This window comes from Papio anubis, chromosome 14, assembly GCF_008728515.1.
Source record: "Papio anubis isolate 15944 chromosome 14, Panubis1.0, whole genome shotgun sequence".
Classification (NCBI taxonomy): domain Eukaryota; kingdom Metazoa; phylum Chordata; class Mammalia; order Primates; family Cercopithecidae; genus Papio; species Papio anubis.
In genome coordinates, this window is record NC_044989.1 from 85,152,249 (window position 1) to 85,176,841 (window position 24,593).

The window sequence follows — 24,593 nt, forward strand, 5'->3', positions numbered from 1 at the left end:
AGACCATACCACTGCCATTGCATTTTATTTATTTATTTATTTATTTTTATTTCAATAGGTTTTGGGGAAACGGGTGGCATATGGTTCTATGAATAAGTTCTTTAGTGGTGATTTCTGAAATTTTGGTGCACTCACCACCCGAGCAGTGTACACTGTACCCAGTGTGTAGTCTTTTATCCTTTTATCCCTCAGCTCCCTCCCATCCTTTCCCCCACTTGCCTAAGTCCATTGTATCATTCTTACACTTTTGTGTCCTCATAGCTTAACTCCCACTTATGAGTGAGAACATATGATGCTTGGTTTTCCATTCCATTCACTTGGAATAATGGTCTCCAGATCAATCCAGGTTGCTGCAAATGCCATTATCTCATTCCTTTTTATGGCTGAGGTAGTATGCCATGGTATATCTAGACACATTTTCTTTATCCAGTCATTGATTGATGGGCATTGGGGCTGGTTCCATATTTTTGCAATTGTAAATTGTGCTGTTATAAATATGTGTGCACAAGAATCTTTTTTATATAATGACTTCTTTTCTTCTGGGTAGATACCCAGTAATGGGATTGCTGGATCAAATGGTAGATCTACTTTTTAGTTATTTAAGGATTCACCACACTGTTTTCCATAGTGGTTGTCTTAGTTTACGTTCCTACCAGCGGTGTAAAAGTATTCCCTTTCCACCACATCTACACCAACATCTATTATTTTTTTATTATAGCCATTCTTGAAGGAGGAGGGTGGTATCGCATTGTGGTTTTGATTTGCATTTCCCTGATCATTAGTGATGTTGAGCAGTTTTCATGTTTGTAGGCCATTTGTATACCTTCTTTTGAGAATTGTCTATTCACGTCCTTAGCTCACTTTTTGAAGAGATTGTTTGTTTTTTTCTTGCTGATTTGTTTGAGTTCCTTGCAGGCTCTGGATATTAGTCCTTTGCCAGAGGTCCAGATTGTGAAGATTTTCTCCCACTCTGTGAGTTGTCTGTTTACTCTGCTTATTGTTTCTTTTGCTATGCAGAAGCTTTTTAGTTTAAGTCCCATCTATTTATCTCTGTTTTTGTTGCATTTGCTCTTGGGTTTTGGTCATGAAGTTTTTGCCTAAGCCAATGTCAAGAGGGGTTTTCCAATATTATCTTCCAGAATTGTTATGGTTTCAGGTCTTAGATTTAAGTCTTTGATCCATCTTGATTTGATTTTTAGGTGAGAGATGAAGATCCAGTTTCGTTCTTCTACATGTGGCTTGCCAGTTATCCCAGCACCATTTGTTGAATAGGGTGTCCTTTCCCCACTTTACGTTTTTGTTTTCTTTGTCGAAGATCAGATGGCTATAAGTATTTTGCTTTATTTCCAGATTCTCTATTCTGTTCCATTGGCCTATGTGCCTATTTTTATACCAGTACCCTACTGTTTTGGTGACTATGGCCTTGTAGTATAGTTTAAAGTCAGGTAATGTGATGCCTCAAGATTTGTTCTTTTTGCTTAATCATGCTTTGGCTATGTGGGCTCTTTTTTTGGTTCCATGTGAAATTTAGAATTTTTTTTTCTAACTCTGTGAAGAATTATGGTGTTATTTTTTTGACAATTGCATTGAGTTTATAGATTGCTTATGGCAGTATCGTCATTTTCACAATATTGATTCTACCCATTCATGAGCATAGGATGTGTTTCCATTTGTCTGTGTTGTATGATTTCTTTCAGCAGTGTTTTGTAGTTTTCTTTGTAGAGGTCTTTCACCTCCTTGGTTAGGTGTATTTCTAAGTAATTTTTTTTTTTTTTTTTTTGCAGCTTTTTTTTTTTGCATCTATTGTGAAAGGAGTTGAGTTCTTGATTTGATTTTCAACTTGGTCACTGTTAGTGTATAGCAGAGCTACTGATTTGTGTACATTAATTTTGTATCCTGAAATTTTGCTGAATTCATTGATCAGCTCTAGGAGCTTTTTGGATGAGTCTTTAGGGTTATTTATTTCCATGTATTTGTATGGTTTTGAGGATTCCTTTTGGAGTTGATTTCCAATTTTATTCCATTGTGGTCTGAAAGAGTACTTGCTATAATTTTGATTTTCTTAAATTTATTAGGACTTGTTTTGTGGCTTATCATATGGCCTATTTTGGAGACTATTCTGTACTGATGAATAGAATGTATATTCTGCATTTGTTGGGTAGAATGTTCTGTAAATATCTGTTGAGTCCATTTGTTCTAGGGTATAGTTTAAGTTGTTTCTTTGTTGACTTTCAGGCTTGATGACCTGTCTAGTGCTGTCAGTGGAGTATTGAAGTCCCCCACTATTATTGTGTTGCTGTCTATCTCATTTCTAAGGTCTGGTATTAATTGTTTTATAAATTTATAAATTCGAGAACTCCAGTTTTAGGTGCATATATATTTAGAACTGTGATATTTTCTTGTTGGAAAAGTCCTTTTATCTTTATATAATATCCTTCTTTGTCTTTTTTAACTGTTGTTGCTTAAAAATTTGTTTTGTCTTAAATAAGAATAGCTATTCCTGCCCACTTTTGATGTCCATTTGCATGGAATATCTTTTTCCACCCCTTTACCTTAACTTTATGTGAGTCCTTATGTGTTAGGTGAGTCTCTTGAAGACAGCAGTTACTGTCTAGACATCCAGATTGGTAAATGGGGAGTCAAACTGTCAGCGTTTGCTGATGATATGATTGTAATTTTTTTATTGCCTTTGCAATTCCGTGACTCGTTTTAACTTTAGATTTGGATAACTCAAAACATATTTTTATGAGAGCTTTATTAAATAGTCTTCTAGGGAGAAGATTCATAAATTGATTACATTTTAAAGTGATATTTTTTTCAGAAAACAATTTGATTTTAACACAGTTTTACCAATACTTTTTTTTTTTTAATGAACAGGACTTCTGGAAACTTTTCAAAACAATAATGCATTACTTGACCAAATTCAGAAGTGCCTAGAGGCATACTTAGAATCAAAAAGAGTTATCTTTCCAAGGTAAGTTTATAAAGCAACCTAAGATATTTTTTAGTAGTTATGACTGTCAATCAAGTTGAGGTTATAGTTATAACCTCAAAGTATCAAGGAACTAGAGAAAGAAACAAAAAAGATCTATGATAATGAAAATCCAACTAGTTATCATAATTGGGGAGTATAAGTCTCAAGGATAAAATACAATATTCAATAAATAGTTAAGTGGGTAAGTAAGATACTGAAACAATTTTTTTAAATTTTAACTTTTTTAGTATATCATAGGTGTGTTATGGGGTACATAACATGCTTTGACATAGGCGTGTAATACATAATAATCACATCATGTAAAATGAGGTATCCATCCCCTCAAGCATTTATCCTTTGTGTTACAAACAATCGAGTTATATTCTTTCAGTTATTTTTAAATGTACAATTAAATTATTATTGACTATTAAATTATTATTGATTATTAAATTAAATTATTATTGACTATAGTCAATCTGTTGTACTATCAAATACTAAGTCTTATTCATGCTTCCTATTTTTTGTACCCATTAAATATCCCCACCTCCCCATCCCCAACCCTTCCACTACCCTTCCCAGCCTCTGGTAACCATCCTTCTACTCTCTGTCTCCATGAGTTCAATTGTTTCAATTTTTAGGTCCCACAAATTGAAATGATTCTTGATCACCCCATTGTTTTACTGTTTCATTGTTGAATGAATATGTGTGCCTGTTGCATGTGTGTATATGTGCACAATGTGTGTGTAAAAGGTTAAGAGAGACTGGTGTTACCTGAGCAATTTTCTTTAGGTTAATTGGTGGGGATGCATGTTAAGCTCTCCAAGACGCCTAGTCTTGAGGAGAGTGAACCACACCCTTTCTCATGGGCATAGCAAGCACCCTTAGCACATCTCTCTACCAAAAAATATTCTTATCTCTAGCTGTCCAACCTCTCCAGCTTTAACACTTTTATACCCTCAAGCGACTGAGGACTCTAGAGTCTTCACCCATCTCCCCATAAGTCAGCCCCAGGTGACCTGACATCTCATTTTGAAATATGACAACTCTAGTCCTAGAACTTCAGTCAAAACTGAAACTGAAATTTTAACATCTAGTTATATTACTTGGGAAAGCTTTGGTCAAAAACACAGAAGCCGCTCGAGGTGTTTAGAGCAAAAGTTTCAGTCAGGGAATTAGAAGTTTTCACTGGTGCTAGACGCAGAAGGAGGGAAGAACTGAGGACCACTTTGAGGAAATCTGGAAATACAGGCAGAGGTCTCAGGGAAGTGCCACCAAAGTCTCAGCTTCCTGCAACAAGAAAGGGAGGGATTGTCAGGAGGACACCTGAAAACCAAGGATAAAATCCCACCAGCTTCAGTCATTCATGCTCAAGTTGGGGAATAATGGCTTTGCTTCCTCCCACCTTCTCAGTCACATAGAAGAGCATCTCATAGGCAGCATTTAATCTGAAACCTTACTGGAAAGAGATTCTAGAAATGTCATTCCAGCTTTTCCCTAATGCAGAGATATTGCTAAGTTGACCGTCAACAATCTAGTGCATTTACTAAATGCGGGTTTGTACATTTAGTCCTCCAAAACATGAGAGAGTTGGGGATAGGAACAGCAGTAAAAAGGACCCTTGATTGGGGAAAAAAAAAAAAAGTTTGAAAATCACTGTCTTAAATGTTAATAGTTAATTGCTCTACTCTGTTCTAGTATGAACTAGGATAGTCAGTTGGAATAGTAAATAAAATTCCTTTTGAGTGATTTGGAGAGATTAAACATAATACAAGAACTATATTACATGAAGTCTGGCATTTAGAATATTGTTGATTATCTAGAGCAGGGACAAACAACTTTTTTTCATAAAAGGTCACTTAGTAGATATTCAAGGCTTTGTAGGCTTTACAGTCTCTGTAGTCAGGTCCGCTATTGTAGCACAAAAGGAGCCACAAACAGTATGTCTGCATGGCTGTGTGACAATGAAACGTTATTTACAAATACAGGTGGTAACCAGATTTGGCCTGGGGCTGTAACTTGCCAACCCCAATCTATAGCAAAATAATATTCTGTAAGTTTACAATTTCCTTTACCTATCTTGCTGGTAATAATATGGAATATATATAAATGTTTTATTTCTACATATGTATAGCCTCACATGGTTGGAAATGATGTGCTGGCAAAATTATATTATGCCAATTTTCACAGTAGCACATACTGCAGAGAATAGCAAATGCCTTTGAGTTAAGAGAATGGCCCAGTACACATTCACACAACCCAATAAGGTTCTCCTGCAACCACCCATCCATCTATTAACTCTTCAACAAATAATGTATTGAATACCAGGTATGTGTGACATACTAGGCTAGATTTTAGGGAAAAGAAATAATACGTCTTCACTCTGGAGACTTTAAGACAGATATGTGAACACATCAGTTTCTAGCATTTTTACAGTTTTTATGAACAATGTCTATCTTTTATGTACTAGACAGTAATTCTAGGTGTGCATCATCACACCTAAATGCATCATCACTAATTTTCACAGAAATCATGTTTAGAGATATGTGGCCTCCCCAAAAGCCCATGACCAGTATAATTGGAGGTCCAGGAAATTGGTGGACAGGGAAGAGATGTGGCTAAGGAATTTATCTTTTATGTCTATCTAAGACTATACTTCAATTTCAAGTTATATTTTAAGGATGTTCTTTAATCCAGGTTTTACTTCTTGTCAAATGATGAACTTCTGGAGATTTTGGCCCAGACACGAAATCCACAGGCTGTGCAGCCACACTTAAGGAAATGCTTCGACTCCATTTCAAAGCTCGAATTTGCTCTCATGCCTCCTGCTGAAGGAAAGATTCCTGGTATTGATGGAGAACCAGAAAAGGTTTATACTAATGATATTTTGGCAATGCTGTCACCAGAGGGAGAAAGGGTGAGGTGCTTTTGTTTATATTTCTTTATTGATGAACTTTGTTACTCTTCTAGGGTTATTCTCGCTCTAAGCATACAGGTACTCTGTTGGCTCAGCAATTTCAAGGATAACCAAGATAAAATTCTTGCCCTCAAAGAGCTCAAAGTCTAACAGAGAAGTAGTCGAACAAACAACTGAAAATCACCACAGAAAATGCAATAACAAAGACATGTGTTCTGTTGTTGGAAATATAGTGGAGAAAACTAGAACCATGTCTTATTTAACTCCCCACAAGAGGCACACTAATGGACTGATTAAGAGTACTGGTTCTACTATCAGGCCACTTGGACTAAGTCCCACCCCTTAATCTCATCCAAAAGATAGGGATTAGTAATTGTATCTGATTAATGGAGTGATGAGCCTGTTCAGGGGATAGTGTATGTAAATTACTTAAAGCAATACCCAGTAAACACTATTTAAGTGTTAGTTGCTGGCAGCAGCATCTCCAGGGCACTGCACAGCCCCTGGCATATGGGGAACACCAAGAGAGTGAATATATTAGCACACTGTGAGGAATCAAGTGACTTCACAGAGGAGAGCTACACATATGCACACACACACAAAGTCAAGTATGATGGAAGGGGGAGTATCTTCTACGTGGGCATGGGAGACATTTCAGACACAGGAACTGTGCAGGGAAATGCTAAGGAATTGGGTCCAGTAGGAACACAGTGGTGTATCTATGGGAACATATAAACATTTTATTTGTTCTGAATTGATCCTCTTGCAAAAGAATTTGCTAATCACTGGTGCAGAAGAGAAGGGGAAAGACCGAGGATAGAATCTCAGGAAAACATGAAATGTAAAGAGAGGTTAGAAGAAGAGCAGATCAAGGAAACCAAAACAGCCATGACAGTCAAGCGATTGGAAGTCCAAAAAAATAGATACAAGAACGAAAAGTGTCATTTGGACTTTTCAGTTGGGAGGACCTGGAAAAACTTGAGAATAGAAGTGATCAGGGACAAAAATCAGATAGCAGCAAGTAGGAAAGTGAAAATAAGTGAAGAATTCCATGCAGTGCATGTAGACTACTCTTTCAGGGAGTTGACTCCAAGTGGAAGCAGTAAAATAAAGCAATAGGTCGGGTGAAAGGAGATAGATGTATAGTGGAATGTCAATAGAAGTTTCAGTATTTGTGGTCAGGCTTCAGCGTTTATATAGCTTAGGATTCTGTCATGGAAATACAGAAGGCATACAGCTTACAAGTCCCACACAAGCCACTTTATCAATGCTCTGATTACCTTTTAGGTTAGCTTGGGGAAAGGCCTCAAGGCCCGAGGCAATGTAGAAGAATGGCTTGGTAAAGTGGAAGAAGCCATGTTCACATCTCTGCGTCGCCTGTGCAAAGCTGCCATCGCTGACTATCAGGGGAAACTGAGGACAGACTGGGTGGTGGCTGGCCACCCTTCTCAAGTAACTCACACTCACATTTTGTATTTCCAAATTCTTTTTTGGTGATATGTATCACATATTTAAGAAAGATGTTTTCTTGCAGGTTATCCTGACCGTTTCTCAAATTATGTGGTGCCGTGATTTGACTGAATGTCTGGAAACAGAACACAGTAATCACATAGAGGCCCTGGAGAATTTTGAAAAAGTAAATTTTGAGGTGAGATCTGTAACAAAGTGACATTATTGTCTTGCAAGACGGTCTTAGTGGGTTTTTTTTTAAAGCATAGTTAATGCAAATTCACTTTATTTCAGAAATTCTAATGCTCTGACATGACTTACAAAGCTTTAGAATTCTCACTAAAATTATTTGTGTTTTACTTTTTTTAGAGACACTACCTTAATGTATGTGTAGTATTCATATGAATACTTGTGAAAATAGGAGGAAAAACAATTCCAGAACAAAACATCACGGTTATAATGGTTTGCAACTTTTAAGGATAAACTGTATTCACTAGTTCCTGGATACCTCTCAGGGAAGTTTATTCAGTCCAGGAAAACCTCCAGATTCATGCCATTTCTATTTTTAGGCTCTAATTCTATTTCTGCTATTTTGTAGAAATACATTGCCTGTCAGGCAACTAACAGAAATAGTTAGAAATAGAAATAGTTGCCTGTCAGGCAGCTAACAATAAAACAATAAATAATTCAAAGAATTTACCATCAAGAACTTTTAGCTATAGCTAGGAAATGCTATTTTACTAAATAGCATTTAAATAGCACTAAAACTTTATACTTGTTGAACAGCAACTCCACATTTCCTCCTCTCCCTAGCTCCCTGTAATCACCATATTACTCTTTTTCTATGAATTTAACTATTTTAGATACTTCATATAAATAGATCATATAGGACTTATCCTTCTATGACTGACTCATTTCATTTAGCTTGATATCCTCCAGGTTTATTCATGCTGTCACGTGTCATGGGATTTCCTTTGTTTTAAGTCTGAATAATAAATATTTCATTGTATGTGTATGCCACATTTTATTTTATTTTTTTCTTTTTTAAGAGACAGGATCTCACTCCATTGCCCAGGCTGGAGTGCAGGGACGTGATCATAGCACCCAGCTAATTATTTTTATTATTATTATTTTTTGTAGCGACAGGGTCGTACTGTATTGCTCAGGCTGGTCTCAAAAGCTTCCCTTAAGCGATCCTCCTGCCTTGGTCTCCCAAAGTGCTGGATTACAGGCATGATAATCATGCCCAGCTCATATTATCTTTTTGTGTTCATCCTTTGATGGACACTTATGTTATTTCCACATTTTGGCTATTGTAAATAACGCTGCAATGGACATAGGAGTGCAGATAGTCTCCTCCAGATCCTGACTTCACTTCTTTTGGATGTGTACCAGAGTGGGATTATTGGGTCATATGGTAGTTCCATTTTTAATTTTTTGAGGAGCCAGCATATTGTTTTCCATAACGGCTGCACATGTTTATATTCCCTCTGGCAGCATACCAGGGTTCTCTTTTCTCCACGCTCTTGCCAACATGGGATATCTTTTGTTTTTTTGATAACAGTCACCCTAATAGTTGTGAGGTGACATCTCATTATGGTTTTGATTTGCATTTCCCTTATGATTAGTGATGTTGATCATCTTTTCATATACCCAGTTAGCCCTTTGCATGTCTTTTTCTGATAAATATCTATTCTATTCCCTTGCTAATTTTTTAATTGGGTTATTTGTTTTTTGCTTATTAAGTTGCAGGAGCAATTAGACCCTTGTCTTATACCATACACAAAAATCAACTCAAAATAGATTAAGGATTTAAGTGTAAGACCTGAAACTGTAAAATCCCTAGAAGACGACATAGGGGAAAAGCTTTGACATTGGCATTGGCATTGATTTCTTGGATATAACACCAAAAGCACAAGCAACAAAAGGCAAATAGATCCATGGGATTGCATCAAACTTAAAAGCTTTTGCACAACAAAGGAAACAATCAACAGAGTGAAAAGGCAACCTGGGGAATAAAGGAAAATATTTACAAACAGTATATCTTGTAAGGACCTAAGCCAACTCTTTAACTCCAAATTCAATTCTACTTCCAAGTAATACTACATTTTTAAAGATTCACCCTTAAAACAGAAAAATGAAACAACCTTATGAATAAAACAACTTTATTGAAATAAAACAACTTTATATATATTTGTATGTAAATATTCAATAAATATTTATTTATTGAATAAAACAACTTTATTGAAGTAAGAGAAAACACTCTCATGAAATTCCTCAAAGAAATTTCATCTCCATAGCTTCAGAAAAGAGAAATGACTCCCTAAAGAAAGTTCCTTTGCCTCTACGTAGAGATGGTCCCTCATCAGGGTTGGCCCAAGTGACATTTCAGCACAATGATGCAAGGTCCTCAGAGGCGCTGCTCTTCTTTGAAAAAGATTTAATTATTTAGGTAAAAATCAAGTAAAAATTTAGCTAACTCTTTCTGAAAATTTTTTCATTTAACTAGACATTGGCTAGGTTAAAATGCTCAGACTTTCTGAGTATTAATGGGAAAACCACCCCTAAAACTGAAGAGTATCACCTTTAACCACATTTAATTTTTAGGGAGGACACTCTCCTCTAGAAAATCATCACATAGTGGTTAAGAACATGGGCTTTTCTGGAGGCAAATGTCTACTCAGGTCTCATTTTGCTACTTCATAACTGTGTGACTGCCATCAAGTTACTTATGCTCTCTGACCTTCAGTTTCCTCAAATGTACAATAGGGGTAAAGACAGTATATAGTTCTCAGAAGTCTCATGGGAATTAAATAAAAGTACTGTCCTGTTTGGTCACAAAATTATAGATTCTTAAAATTAGCTGGTTTTTAGCAATGTCTCTCCAAATTGAATGGTGAAAGAGATAATATATATATGTAAGCTGATCTTGGAAAATTCACCATGACAATTTTTTTTATTTGTAGAGATTAAATGCCCTGGCTGCAATAGTTCGAGGCAGTCTTCCTAAATTACACAGAAACATCCTAACTGCATTGATTACCATTGATGTGCATGCAAGAGATATAGTCACTGAACTTGTTCAATCCAAGGTAACTGTTTCATTTAACTAAAATTATATACTGCTTTCTGAAATGAGTGTATCTAATATGTGTATCACATATAGGTGGAGACAGTTGAGTCTTTTGACTGGCAGAGACAACTGCGCTATTACTGGGATATAGACCTGGATAATTGTGTGGCTAGAATGGCGCTCTCTCAGTACACTTACGGCTATGAATATTTGGGTGCATGCCCAAGATTGGTTATTACTCCACTCACAGTAAGTTATTGATCACTTAGGTTAATATTGACTTGAGAGTGCTTTTCAATCAAAAGTCTTGAAAAGTTTCATATGACATTAATTCTTGAAAGAATTTATTATGAATACATCTCTGTAAAGCAAAGATTTGCATTATTTAATTATGTGCATGGATCTTTTGGTGTATTTCAGTTGCTCTATTTTTCATAGAAAATTATAATCCTTCCCCCATAGAAAGGAAATGACTTAATTTGTGGCCAGAGTTGGTTCCCTTCATATTGATAATTTATTACTTTCTTCAGGATCGCTGCTATCTTTGCCTCATGGGAGCTTTGCAGCTTGACCTTGGGGGTGCACCAGCTGGTCCTGCTGGCACTGGGAAAACAGAGACTACCAAAGATCTGGCAAAAGCTCTTGCCATCCAGTGTGTGGTCTTTAACTGTTCAGATGGTTTGGACTACAAGGTACAGTTCTTGCATCTGAATATTAACATTTAAGTGTTTTATATGTATTTCTCTATTTGCAACATGACATAATAAAATAAGGCGAGAATGGAGTGATGACAAGCAAGAGAAAAGAAATGGGGCAAATAATGGCTAAAGTGGAATAAATAGAGCAAGGGAGAAGAGTCAACACATGGTGGTCTGGGTAGTCTGGATAAGAATCAAGGCCAGGGGATGATTATCAATCAATTGATAAATCAATTTTTTATTTATGAAAAAATAAAAAAATCTGTACATGTCAGTAAGAAGAAAGAAATGAGATGAGGTACAAGATAGAATAGCTGGGAAAATGAAGAACAAGGACTAAGCTTACAGTAGGAAATTGGCAATTCAGAGAATGGTGTATTGAACATGAAATATGTGGGAGGTGAGAATTCCTGTAAGATTTTTCAATACAGTGGTTCTCAAACTTTTTGGTCATGGGACCCCTTTACACTCTTAAAAATTAATGAGAAAATTTCCAAACAAAAAAAATTGTCCCCCTTTTATATTTTTGAAAATCTCTAATGTTTTCAAAATATTGCTATTATGCTAATATTTGGCATAATAGAAAACAGCCAGATTCTCCGATTTGCTTCTACATTCAGTCTGTTGAGATATGTTTTTTGGTTGACCATTTGAAGAAAATCTAACCTCACATAGATATAGACTCTGAAAAGACGAATGTTTTAAAGAACTTTTTCAGTTAATTGTTTATACTCTTCTTTGAACTACACCAAAACTTGACAAATGTTAGTTTCTTAAAGGTTATTTGCTATGTAAAAACTGAAATCATATCCACGTCTTTTCATACTCTGTACTCTCATGAGAGAGTGAGAGTGAAAAAAGCATATAACACCTTGGTATTATTATGAAAACACTTTGGCCTCACAGATCCCCTAAAAAAAGCTCATGGATTTGCAGGAATCCTTGTTTGGCTTTATTTCTTCTGGTGGTTGCTATTAAAACTGTAAAAACATACATTTGTTTCTATATTTTTATGTACCCACTTTGGACACTATCTGCCAACACATTAAATAGATGAGGATTTTATTAGACACAACTTTGTGTGTCTAATGAAGTTGGACTTTCTGTTTCAACCTCACTTTTACCATGTCAAATTTTATAAAATGTGTATTTTATTCTATAACTAAATTATATCTTCATTGCTTTGTCTGGGGGCTGAACATAAAAATGTAAATCCCTTATACAGCACTTATAATATCAAAGACTGTTCATAGTGGAATTTAATAGAATAATTGGCCCCATAGAGAAAGATCAATACATACATCACAAACCCCTGCCATTCAAAGTAAACGTCCTAAGCTTCAGGGTTAGTGGATCGTGTTTTCTTTCCACTTTGTTCACTTCTTCTAGAACCAATATTTTTCTCATTTTTTATTTTTCACTTTTTATTTTTTATTTTTTATTTTGAGACGGAGTCTCACTCTGTTGCCCAGGATGCAGTGGCACAATCTCGGCTCACTGCAACCTCCGCTTCCCGGGTTCGAGCAGTTCCCTGCCTCAGCCTCCTGAGTAGCTGGGATTACAGGCGCCCACCACCACGCCCGGCTAATTTTTGTATTTTTAGTAGAGATGGGGTTTCACCATCTTGGCCAGCTTCTGACCTCGTGATCTGCCCACATCAGCCTCCCAAGGTGCTGGAATTACAGGTGTGAGCCACTGCACCCGGCCAGAACCATTATTTTTCTAACTTCTGTGTGCTGTGAATCACCCGGAGATATTTATTAAACTACATATTCTGATCTGCAGGTCTGGGGTGGGGCCTGAAATTGTGCATTTCTGACATCCACCAAGGTGGTGCACATCGATACTGGTCCACTTTGAGAAGCTAAGCCCTAGACCGTGGTTCTGAGAGCATGAACCCTGAACCAACAGCATTAGCGTCACCTGACAACTTGTTGGAAATGCAAATTATAAAGCCCCATGTCAGACCTACTTAATCAGAAACTTTGGAGCTGGAGCACAGCAATGAGAGGCTTTTTTGAAACAAACTTCCAGGTGATTCTGATGCACACTCAGATTTAAGAACCACTGTTCTAGAGTAGATTCAGCTGCCACTGTTCTTTGTATTTCAGTTTTGCATCTTTCTTATATTTTGTTGGAATACTTCCTTGAGCAATTTTTTTCCCATTCAAGTTTATAAATATTCTGTCTTTACTGGGTCATCATACTTGATTGATAATTTGTAGAGGGTGGAATTATAGGTTTAAAATGATTTTCTCACCTGACTTTGAAGGCCTCACTTCATTGTCTTCTAGTATGCATTTTGCTAATGATAAAACTGATCATGGCTTAATAAATTTTGGAGGTTTAGTAATATTTTGCTTCCTCTCTATCTCCAGCAGCTTATAGGATTTTCTCTTGATCCTCGGTATTGTGAAAATCTACCAGGATGTGTCTACATAAGATAATTTTCTTTATTCATTTGGTTTGTCATTTTGGGAAGCTCTTTAATGGGAAAAATATGTCTTGTCAGCCTAGTGAGACCTTATTTTATTGCTTCTTTGCTTATCATTTTGTCTCTGTTCTCTGCTCTGGGCCTCCTACTTCTGTTCTCCACTTCTCTTAAATACTCTCATATTTTCTCTTGCTTGTTGCTATTTTCTTGTATTTGTTTAGATTGCTAAACACATAAACACACTTATTTTACATTTTAAGCAACAATAAGAAAAAATAAACTTATTGAAAGGTTACTTAGATAGTGGGATATCTCACGGAATCCAGAGAAGAGTTGAGCATGACTCAGGCTGAGTAGGAACGAGGGCAGCCAACTCCTTGGCATTGGGAACTTTAGAGCCTTCTCTCTAGAGCCTTGCAGAGAAAACAGCAGGGTCCTATTTCAAATTTTGAAAGTAGGATTCTAACTGGCAAAGTGGGTTCAAGTGATCACCCCTAGATTCATAAGCAATAGCCAGAAGAAGAGGGTATAGTCTGACTCATATAGGCATGGATGGCTGTTGAGAGTTAGATGTGGTACACAGTTTCCAGAGAAAGAGGAATGGTATCCTCTAAGGGTTTCTGCAACATAAGATTTCTAAGCAAAACGAGATTGTCTCCAAGGGCTATTCTTTTCTGCTTTAAATGTCCCTTCATGTGTGGATGTTCCCCAGGGCTCTGACCAGTCCCCTTTTCCTGTTTTCTCTACCTGCTTTTTCCAGTTCCTGACAACTTTGTAAGAGAGAGGAGAGATTTGGGCAGAAGGAGGTTACCCTGCAGATCCCTGGTCAGATGTGCTGCCTTTCCTAAGACCTAGTTCCTGCTCCTCCAGGAACTCTCTTGCCCTAAAGTTTTCCTCTGGATTTGGTCTCCTTTGAAACTCTTCCTTTCTACAAAAAGCAAACGAAACACTCAAGCACTGGGCTGAGACTTTGTGTTTACACTCAGGAGAAGGCATATTATCTGATTTACCTTCCCAATAGTCCTCTTTGATAGGTGTTGTCATCATTGCACAGATGGGAGTGAGATTTGGACAGTGACTCGCCAGCAGTCACCACTAGAAAATGGCAGACAAAGAATTTGAACACGTCTTTTGATTCAAGTCAAATGTTCTCTCCCTTTTTTTAAAAAAGTACATATTATATGCAAATTTAGAAACATAAAAAGATATAGAGAATAAAATAATGAATATCTACTTAGCCACCTCCCGGCTAAGAGATAAAATGTTACCAGCGCACTTGAAATCCTCTGTCTCTCTTCGCCAGAGATAACTTCTATTCTGAATTTGGGGGTTATCATTCACATGTGTGTATATGTATGTGTGTAGTCCTAAATTTAAAACATAGCACCATTTTGTGTGCTACATTCTACATTTTGGTTTTTCCACTGAGCACTTTGTCTATGAGATTCATCCAGGCTAATACTATAGCTCTATTTTTTTAAATTCATTTTCACTGCTCTATTTTTATGGTTTTTTTCTTCTGATAGGTATTTGGGTTGTTTCTAATATAGTATTTGCTACTGTAAGCAATGCTGCAATAAGCATTATTACACAGGCCTCCGGGTGAATGGGTGCATGGTTTATCTGGCTTGGAATATAGGAGTTGGTCTCAAGGTACATATACGTATCATATTGACTCAATAAGGACAAATGCTTCTTCCATGATTGTGGTAATTTATACTCCCCCTGCAAGTGTATAAGAGCTGCCTATGCTCCACATCCGTGCCCATGCTGTCAGGTTCCATAACTGCTGTCAGTCTGAGGAGTATGAAATGGTATACCATCATTGCTAAAACCACTAAAGACTAATTGGAAATTTTATAATGGACGAATCGGGATAGTAATCCACTGATCAATCACAACTTTGACAATCAAAAAATACGTATCTCCTGTTATGATATATAAGCTATGAATTATTCCTGTTCAAAAAAATTTACCTTCAACCTAATGAATCTAATGGAGTCTCTAGATTTAAATACCAGTTTTCAAGAAGTACAGGTGTATGAGATAAAGGAATATGTTAACACCACAAGAATACAATCAGCTAAATATGGAATCAGGGGAATTCTACAGGGAAAATAACTTACAGACCTTCAAAAATAAATTGCATAAAAGAGAGAGGATTCAGGGAACTGCTATAAATTTAAAGAGATTTAAGAGACACAGTACCCAAATGCAATGTTTGTACCTTGCTTGTATCTTTATCGGAGCAAACCAATTGTAAAAAGACAATATCAGTACGATTGAGGAAAATTGAACAAGATATTAAATAATTGTTGGGTTTTTCTTTGAGTAGGTTAGCAGTATTGATATGGGTAATTTGGGGGTTTTTATGTGTTACAGAGTTTATTGTGAAATAATATGATGTCTAGGGTTTGCTTTAAAATAACAACAAAAAATGTTGGAGAGTATTTTGAAAATAGCAGAATGTTGGTAATTGTTAAGCTGGGTGACATATACCTTCTTTCACCTCTTGTGTATGTTTGAAATTTTTCAAAATAAAGATTTTTTAATAGAAATCATCACAAAATAAAATGATAGAAATAACACCAAAACTTATTTCTAATCGTCAATTAATTGCTACACAATTCATCTCTGAAAAACAAAACAAAACAAAATAACCCCTGACTGCTATCAGCTGAGAGCCAACCTGACTCAGACTATTTGCTTCTCCGGTGGAACACAAACAATTTCACAGGCCACCAACTACAGACCAGGTCACGATGCATCCATTATGGAATGAGATGCCATAATCGTGTCCGAGAACACCCAAGAATGCTGTCCAAACCACAAAAAATAGTCTAATATCTCCCTCTCCAGGCTAAGCTGTGTAACTGCTTCACCTTTACCAATGATAGCCTCAGCCAGCTATCCATCAGCCTCCTGTATAATATGATTATGATAGCCATCATAAATTTGCCCCTGCTTCCTATCAGCACCTAATCCACAATATTGTGGATTGAATTGTGTCCCCTCAAAATATGTTCAAGACCTCATGCCTAGTATCTGAATGTTACCTAATTTGAGTCTTTACATTTGTAAAGACTCAGATGTTTAAAATGAGGCCATACTGGAATTCTACAGGCCCTAATCAAATAACTAACTAGTGCCTTTGTAAGAAGAGAAAAATGTGGATATAGACGGAGAGAGAGAAGGCAGCCAAGTGAAGATACACAGGAGGTAGAGATCAGAGTGAAGCAGTACAAGAAGCCAAGGAATCCCAAGGGTTGCCGGCAACCACTAGAAGCTACCAAGAGGCAAGGAAGAATCCTACACCCCAGAACCTTCAGAATGAGCATGGCTCTGTTGATACCTTTATTTCAGACTTCTAGCCTCTAGAACTGTGAGAGAATAAATTTCTGCTGCTTTAAGCCATTCAGTTTATGGCAATTTGTTATAGTAGCTCTTAAAAACTAAGAGAGCAAAACCCTTCTTCACTGACCCTTCCCCAGAATTTTCTAACACGAGCCCAAATCCTGTGACAAGTCCTCCTGATATCCTTTTACTGAGAGAAACCTTGGTTTCCCACAGAGTGTGGTCTCCCTTGTTGCAACGAGTGATAAACCCAGTTGTGTCTGACTACAGGTGTGTTCCTGGTTATCTTTGGCCTGTAGGCATTGACCATGTCCTTCACTTTTGTTGAAAACAAAGAATTGGAGATCACCTGACTCGAAAAAGTATTTGTTAACCAGCCAGTTATTGCAAGCTTTCCTGCATTCATGATCAATATTTGGAACTGCTCCTTTGTTTGGCACCCTGGAGGTTTTTGCATCCTGGGGCAATGCACCATCGTAAGATCTGGTTTGGATAAGAGCAAGCCTGCTAGTATCATCTGCTGAGCCTCTACACCTGTGGCACACGTTCACCAAGTCAGCAGCCATGTCAGGGCTGGATTTCAAACCCCCCACTCTCCTCCTCAGCCAGGCACAAACTGCAGAGGCAGGAGTGGCAGAGAGAGAGGGTCATTTTTGAAGAGCAAATGGAAATGAAGAACCACCATGACCACAGACATGTTCTCAAAGAGAAAAATATTAGCAAAGAGTCTGTGTCACAGATCAAGATCTGGAATTTTCTTTGTTACTTCCTTTAAAACTGTCTGTTCATAAGTATCCCTTGGGAAGTCTCCACGTATGCCAGGACTTACGTGTATCCTAAGTATGAAGACCATTCCCCTACAATATGGAAGCATTCCGCAGCTTTGTTGTACAGAACACCAACTTGGTCTTTAGTACTGTCCATGAGTATCATTTAGTACTATCATTCCATGAGTTCATTCAACTTCTCTTACCTTGGCTATATTATTACTAATTTCCAGGGACTGTTTCTTATCTCTGACTAATTTCTTTTTTTAGAGTATCTTGTTTTATTTTAGGAATGTGTTTCCCTCCCAGATCTCTCTGAGGATTCCATTTCAATTTTGTAAAATTACTTTCTGCTCCCTAAATTATCTCCACTTTCTCCAAAGTTGCCCATTAGTTTATTCTTCTCATTCCTTCTCTTTCTTTAATCTTCACCTATTGGTTCGTAAGGACAGATGAAGGACTAATTTAATTAGTGTAAACAACTTGTTTCCCCCAAATGCCCCTTCCTTGAATGAAAGAGCTACCAAGAGCTCTGCGGGAGTATAGAATGTGTAGCCAGCAGGCTTCTCCATAGAATGTACGCACACCAAGCAGCCAGTAAGTGAGAAAGCCCACATCGAATGCCAAATAATAAGGATTTTCCTTCTAATGTAGTACATTTCAGTGGGTTTCACTTTCTTTTATTATTTTGAATCTCAGTGACTGAAGTGGAAGTCTGGAACCATCTTTCTCTCCTTGTCTCTGCTTTCCTTATCTCCCAAGCATAATGTCATCTCCCAGTATCTCCTAATATTAATATCTCCCCAAGGCAGATCTCCCCCCTTTGTTTATGAGGCAGTCCTTCGTTTTAGCCTGGTGGGGATGTCAGCACTAAAATCTCAAGAGCCCTGTTTACTCTACTTGGGGTGAGAGGAAGGAAGAACAGAGAGAGAAAGGACCCATAGACCCAATCATTCCAAGTGTGGATCTTTGCCTAATTTCCAAATATTTCTGTAGAGCCTATGTCTGCTTTTCTACATGTATGTATTCATGTTGCATGTACTCCAACTTGCATGTATTGATATTGGGTTTGGAGTTTCTTGGAGGCCTCATGAAGGGCATTACTCCCCTCCCTCTGTTTTGGCGCTGCAAGTCTCTGTTCTCAGTTGGACAATCTGTTTCCCTATACTTTCCATGTTCCAGCTTTTTTTTTTCAAAACTTTCTTCCTGCTGGTTTCCCTTTCCATTATGTTTTTATCAAGCAGGTACAGGTATAAGTGTGGACACAGAAAAGGAGAGAGATATGCACACAGATCTATCAGTCTTTCTGTGATTTGTGGGAATCAGAGGAAGGGGAAGAAGTAGTATGTGTTCAGTTGACCACCTTGAAATTTTAAAACCATTAGTTCTACTACTAAAGAGATAGATATGATATAACGCAAGATTTATACACATGCTTAACCAATATCTCAAGTGCCCAAAAGAAATGCCACACTTTAGATGGTACGTTCTCATTTTCCTCCACCATTAGGATTCTGCTGTAGAAGAAATTAAGAATCGCTGCCATAATCTGCACAGGTGTGCCTTCTGCTCAGTAGTCCTTGTGTGTGTCCACCATGTAGAATACCTTCTAAAGACAATGAAAGCTTCCATTAGTAAAATTTTGCAAGTTTTTTTAAAGTCCTTAAGTTTGTATGTTCCATGTGTTAGATTATTTGAGAATCTGTCAAGTATTTGCAGAGGTGAGTGGAGGTTATAAACAAGAAGGAAAATTGGTCAGATTGTCATTTTGTTTAAAAATAAAACAGATTCAAATCACTTAGAGAGACTCAAAAACATATTTCCTCTTGTAGAAAAGTGTTTACTTCTGACATAGACCCGTATTCACATAAAACTATCGCTTATTTGCAGATACCATCTCTTTTTTCTTTAATATTTCAGTTCAAAATTTAATTTTTGAAGGCATTGAACTACGCAATGCAAAGTTGAACTGCTTTATTTTGATTTCAGATGATGGGGCGCTTCTTCAGTGGCTTGGCACAGTCAGGGGCCTGGTGCTGCTTTGATGAATTTAATCGAATTGACATAGAAGTTCTGTCCGTCATTGCGCAGCAACTCATTACCATTAGGAACGCCAAAGCGGCAAAGGTAAGGCACTGGGCAATCGACTTTCAAGGTAGCAATCCTTAAGTTTGTCATTAACTCACAGAATGTTACATTTTAGGAAGGAGATGCTGAAAATATTAGGGAGGAATCCTGGGGAGCTCAAGGGGACTTGGCTCTCCAGAGCTCACTGGACTGGAAAAATCCAAGGAATATGGGGTGAGATGAAGATACTGAGTGGTGCTATTATTTAAAATTTGTTTGAGCCCCTTATAAGCATGCCTCTAGAGAAGGAATTTCATATTCAGAAGCGAATGGCAATGAAGGTTGGGACCAAGTCTCTACCACTCTGTGTTGACCTTTGGAGATCTGGTCACAATGGGCAGCACTGGTGTACAGCCTCTACAAACCAAAACAGCACTGCTCCAAGCCCTGTGAGGGCCCCCACTACTCCCTTGGCCCTTTCCAAAGAGCTCCAGACCTCCTCTCGATCTACCAATAAGGGTTCATCCTGGCACAGCACGGGGGACTCTGGACTCAGCTCTAGCTCCAGAGGCAGAGGCTATCTCGTTGGAAGGTGCCCTGATAAGAGTTGTTAAATATTTTGATTATCGCCCTCTGCAAAAAAGCGAACTATATAACTAATCAAAAGCAATCATGACTTGGACTATAGTGAGCTACTAAATTGTGTAAGTTATTGTGGTATGTGCTCACACTTGTTTCATCTTACACCAAACCTATGTGAAGTATATGTCATTTCCCCCAAGGTAATAGGTGAAAAGAATTCAAAGTTTAAAAACTATTTTCATATACATCAAAAATTATCAGACCCTAAAGTCTAAGCTCCCTTACCTGGACACCCTCATGTTCCTGCATACTCTGGGGAGGCCTACATTAAATGCAAGATCTTTAAATAGAGAGATAGCGTACTCTATATTATGCAAGTTATTATCATCTAGTTGAGCAGTTCAGTGACAGCAAAGTATATGAAGTAAGGGGACAGGGACCAGAGAGAGTAGAGGCAGAACTGAAGCTTTGCCCCCTGGAGAGCAGCCATGTGAGGGCAGAGAAAGACAGGAGAGCATCTGCAGATAACCAGCCTCGTCCTCAAGCTGCCAGTGCCAAATAAGACCGTTGGAGTGGGGTATATAACTTGAAATAGATAAACTAAACCACAGAAATTGAGAGGTTTGCTAGCACAAGCAATCATTCAGCAGCAGCAGAAAAGGTCTCCAGTTGTACCATCCAAATGTGCCCTACTCCATCCTGATCTTCCCTGTATTCCTCATGTCTGTTGATAGCACCTTCATCTAGTGGCCCAACTAGAAACCTGACACTCACCTTGGATTTGACCCATCACTGTCAATCCCAGAATCTAAGCCATCACCAAATCCTGTTAATTTTATCTACTAGATGCCTCTCCTCCCCACTTACACCTCTTGAATTCTGGCTCTCATCGTGTCCCCAGTGATCATTCCTTACCAATCTCCCTGTCTGTAGCCTGTCCAACCTCTCTGCTGCCAACTTCAATCCTATCACTCTGCTTAAAAGTCTTCTCTGCTTCCCCACAAACATGGGACAAAATCTAAATTATTTAGTTTAGTGTGCAAGACTCCTGATGCTCAGGCCCAGCTTAGCTATGCTTTCTGGAACTTTGCCCTTTAGCAAACTAAATTGCTGGTCATTTCTGGAACATGCAGTGTTGTTTCTTGCTCCTGCTCACTTTTCCTGGAATGGCTGCCCCTGTTCCTTCACCTGAAACATCATTCTTCCTTCTTCAGATCCCAAGCAGGTTGCTTACTACCTCCATGGGCTTTGCACACACCTGCACTGTAGCATGTGTTGCACTGTGTGGTCGTGGCTTCCAGGTTGATTGCAGACAGCAAGCCTGGGAGTTTCTGGTGATCTCAAGAGTGAGGCTCCTTCAGCTGTGTGCCTCCATGCCTCACTTATTGCCTCACCTATTGCCTCACCTGCAACAGGCACTCAACAAGTGTTTGCTGTTAAGTAAAAGTGAAGGGGTGGTGACAAAAACAGTGACAGTGGGGCCTCAACAATTCAAGAACTAAGATTAGATTGAAATTTCTTGGGGAATACCAGAAAGTGGGAGTGGAGAAGGTTTAATGGTCAGTAAGTCCAAGATGAATTTAAAATTAGTGGGGCATGGCGGGGCATGCCTGTGGTCCCACCTACTTGGCAGGCTGAGGTATGAGGTGGGAGGATTGCTTGAGCCTGAGATGTCAAGGCTGCAGTGAGCTCTGATCATGCCACTTACACTCCAACCTGGGAGACAAAGCAAGACCCTGTCTCAAAAAAAGAAAAAAAAAGAAAGTTGAATTGAAGAGGCTCAGTAAATGTTCAGGCCTAGAAGATTTCAGGACTTGACTAGGAAGGAAGAGACAATTTGGGCAAGTCAGGTGCAGGGAGGCAGAAATCAGGAAACACAGAGCCCAGAAGATATTGGAAATAGACAGGACAGAATCAGAAATGTTCCCTGTTGTCCAACAATGGTGTTCAGTAGTCTTTGCTTTAGTGCTTCATTACATGAGTCTTGCATTCGAGTGATAATTAGGTAAAAAATTTTACAAGTGTCTGGAAGAGTGTTAACCTATATTTTATCTTCGAACAGCTCTCTAGATTCATGTTTGAGGGGAGGGAAATAAAGTTGGTGATGACTTGTGCAGCCTTCATCACAATGAATCCTGGCTATGCAGGCAGAACTGAATTGCCAGATAATTTGAAAGCCCTGTTTAGACCATTTGCGATGATGGTTCCAAATTATGCCTTGATTGCAGAGGTGAGCATCACATTATAAAGCAGTAGAAATGTAAACTTGTTTCTTTTATTTACCATTCAATTCTACCAAGGTACAAAGTTTCCTTTATGAATGCCACAAGTAATGGTTATACATTGTTAAGTGTAGATACGATTGTTATCACATGGAATGTTAAGTCCTGCATGTTTGTTTGTTTACTGCTATATCCGTAATACCCAGAATGATATCTGGAATATGATAGGCCCCTAAAACTGGAAAGAATCAATGAGTTTAATTAACCAGTTCATTGGGGTTTTTCAGTTCCTCTCTAGGAATTAAAATGTCTGGATTAGCTACAAAAACACAGATTATTTTTATTTCTCTTTGCACATTATTTTTTACTGAGCCATGGATGCTGAAGTAGTAGCCCTACCATGAGGTGGGTGGAGATAAGCCTGTATAAGTCCATCAACTTAGTCAAAAAATAGTAATCATTAACAAATTAATTATTTATAATCATGTTTGTTTTTTCTGTATCCACTTAGGCATCTTTCTATTTAAACGGGCTTTAAATAGCCAAGAATTTAAATGCTAGCCAAAACTTGATGTATTTGACTACATGACCAAGCACAGTGGCTCAGGCCTGTAATCCCAGCACTTTGGGGGGCCAAAGCGGGAGGATTGCTTGAGTCCAGGAGTTAGAGGCCAGCCTGGGCAACATGGTGAAATCCCATCCCTACCAAAAATATAAAAATTAGCCAGTCTCAAAACCCAGTCTCAAAATAAATAAATAAATATTTAATTAATTAAAATAAAATAATTTTTTAAAAAATAATTGATATATTTAAATTTTGCACTTTTTTAAAAAAAAGAAATAGGGTCTCACTAGGCTGCCCTGGCTGGAACCAAACAGAGGTCAAGCAATCCTCCCACTTCAGCCTCTGAGTAGTTGGGACTACAGGCACATGGTACTACATCCAGCTAAATGTTACACATATTTTTCATGGCACTTTTTATTGAGGTATAATTTATACACAATAAAGAGCACAGCTCATAAGGGTGTCGCTCAGTGAGTTCTTACGCATGCATTCATCTGTGTGACCACGAAGACCAAAATATAAGGCATTTTTAGGACTCCAGAAGGCCCCTTGTGTACTCAATGCTGCATTTCTTAAGAAGGGACACTACCCCTTTAGGATGGAATTTCTCAGAAAATTTCTGTGATAACAGCTAATTTTAAATATTCTTCTATGTGAAGTAAAAGTAATTGCTTAAGAATAGAATAGACTGTTCCAAATCCTATCATTAGAAAAATTACAACCTATATTAGTGTATTAGGTCTTTCTTACATTGCCATAAAGAAATACCTGAGACTGGGTAATTTATAAAGAAAAGAGGTTTAATTGGCTCGTGGTTCTGCAGGCTGTACAGAAAGTGTGGTGCTGGCATCTACTTGGCTTCTAGGGTGGCCTTAAGGAGCTTTTACTCATGGTGGAAGGTGAAGTGGGAGCAGGCACTGCACGTAGTGAAAACAGGAACAAGAGAGAAAGAGTGGGTTGGGGGGTGCCCCACACTTTTCAATGACCAGATCTCAGAATTCACTTACTATTGCAAAGCAGCACCAAGCCATGAGGGATCCAGGATCCACCCCCATGACCCAGACACCTCCCATCAGCCCCCACCTTCAGCACTGGGAATTATAATCCAATGTGAGATTTGGGCGGGGATAAATATCAAAACTATGTCAATTAGTATAATGCTTACGGCAGCTCACGGGTCTGCCATACTCACTGTGGGCATGGTGGGGTGGGGGGCAGGTAAGGCAGGTAGTATCTTTACTCTTGACCCTCTCTGCAAACAGAGACAATAAATGACTTGCTCAGTGTCCCAACCTGGTAGGAAGAAAACCAAGCTGAGAGCCCAGTCCAACATGTTGTCCACATCTCATGCTTTGTCCTATTGTTATGTTACTCAGTAATGGATTGGACAAATTTAAAAGTCTAGTCTTCTGAGTGCTATTCCTATTATTTTTAGAGTTTAAATGAATTAGATTCTGTTGTCAGTAATTTTTTTTTTTTTTTTTTTTTTTTTTT

At 38.1% G+C, this 24,593-nt stretch overlaps 1 protein-coding gene across 8 annotated transcripts in view; it reads left to right on the plus strand.

The window, feature by feature from the left end:
* The window catches only part of DNAH6 (dynein axonemal heavy chain 6), a 380,528-nt gene that overhangs the window by 165,541 nt on the left and 190,394 nt on the right, over positions 1–24,593 (plus strand). For all 8 annotated transcript variants that reach the window (XM_017947677.3, XM_017947678.3, XM_017947676.2 and 5 more), the window contains 9 exons: positions 2,878–2,974; positions 5,669–5,888; positions 7,176–7,340; positions 7,423–7,536; positions 10,304–10,429; positions 10,504–10,659; positions 10,941–11,102; positions 19,653–19,790; positions 22,375–22,542. In XM_017947677.3, the coding sequence (XP_017803166.2) occupies positions 2,878–2,974; positions 5,669–5,888; positions 7,176–7,340; positions 7,423–7,536; positions 10,304–10,429; positions 10,504–10,659; positions 10,941–11,102; positions 19,653–19,790; positions 22,375–22,542 (1,346 nt within the window). The remainder of the gene's footprint in view (positions 1–2,877; positions 2,975–5,668; positions 5,889–7,175; positions 7,341–7,422; positions 7,537–10,303; positions 10,430–10,503; positions 10,660–10,940; positions 11,103–19,652; positions 19,791–22,374; positions 22,543–24,593) is intronic.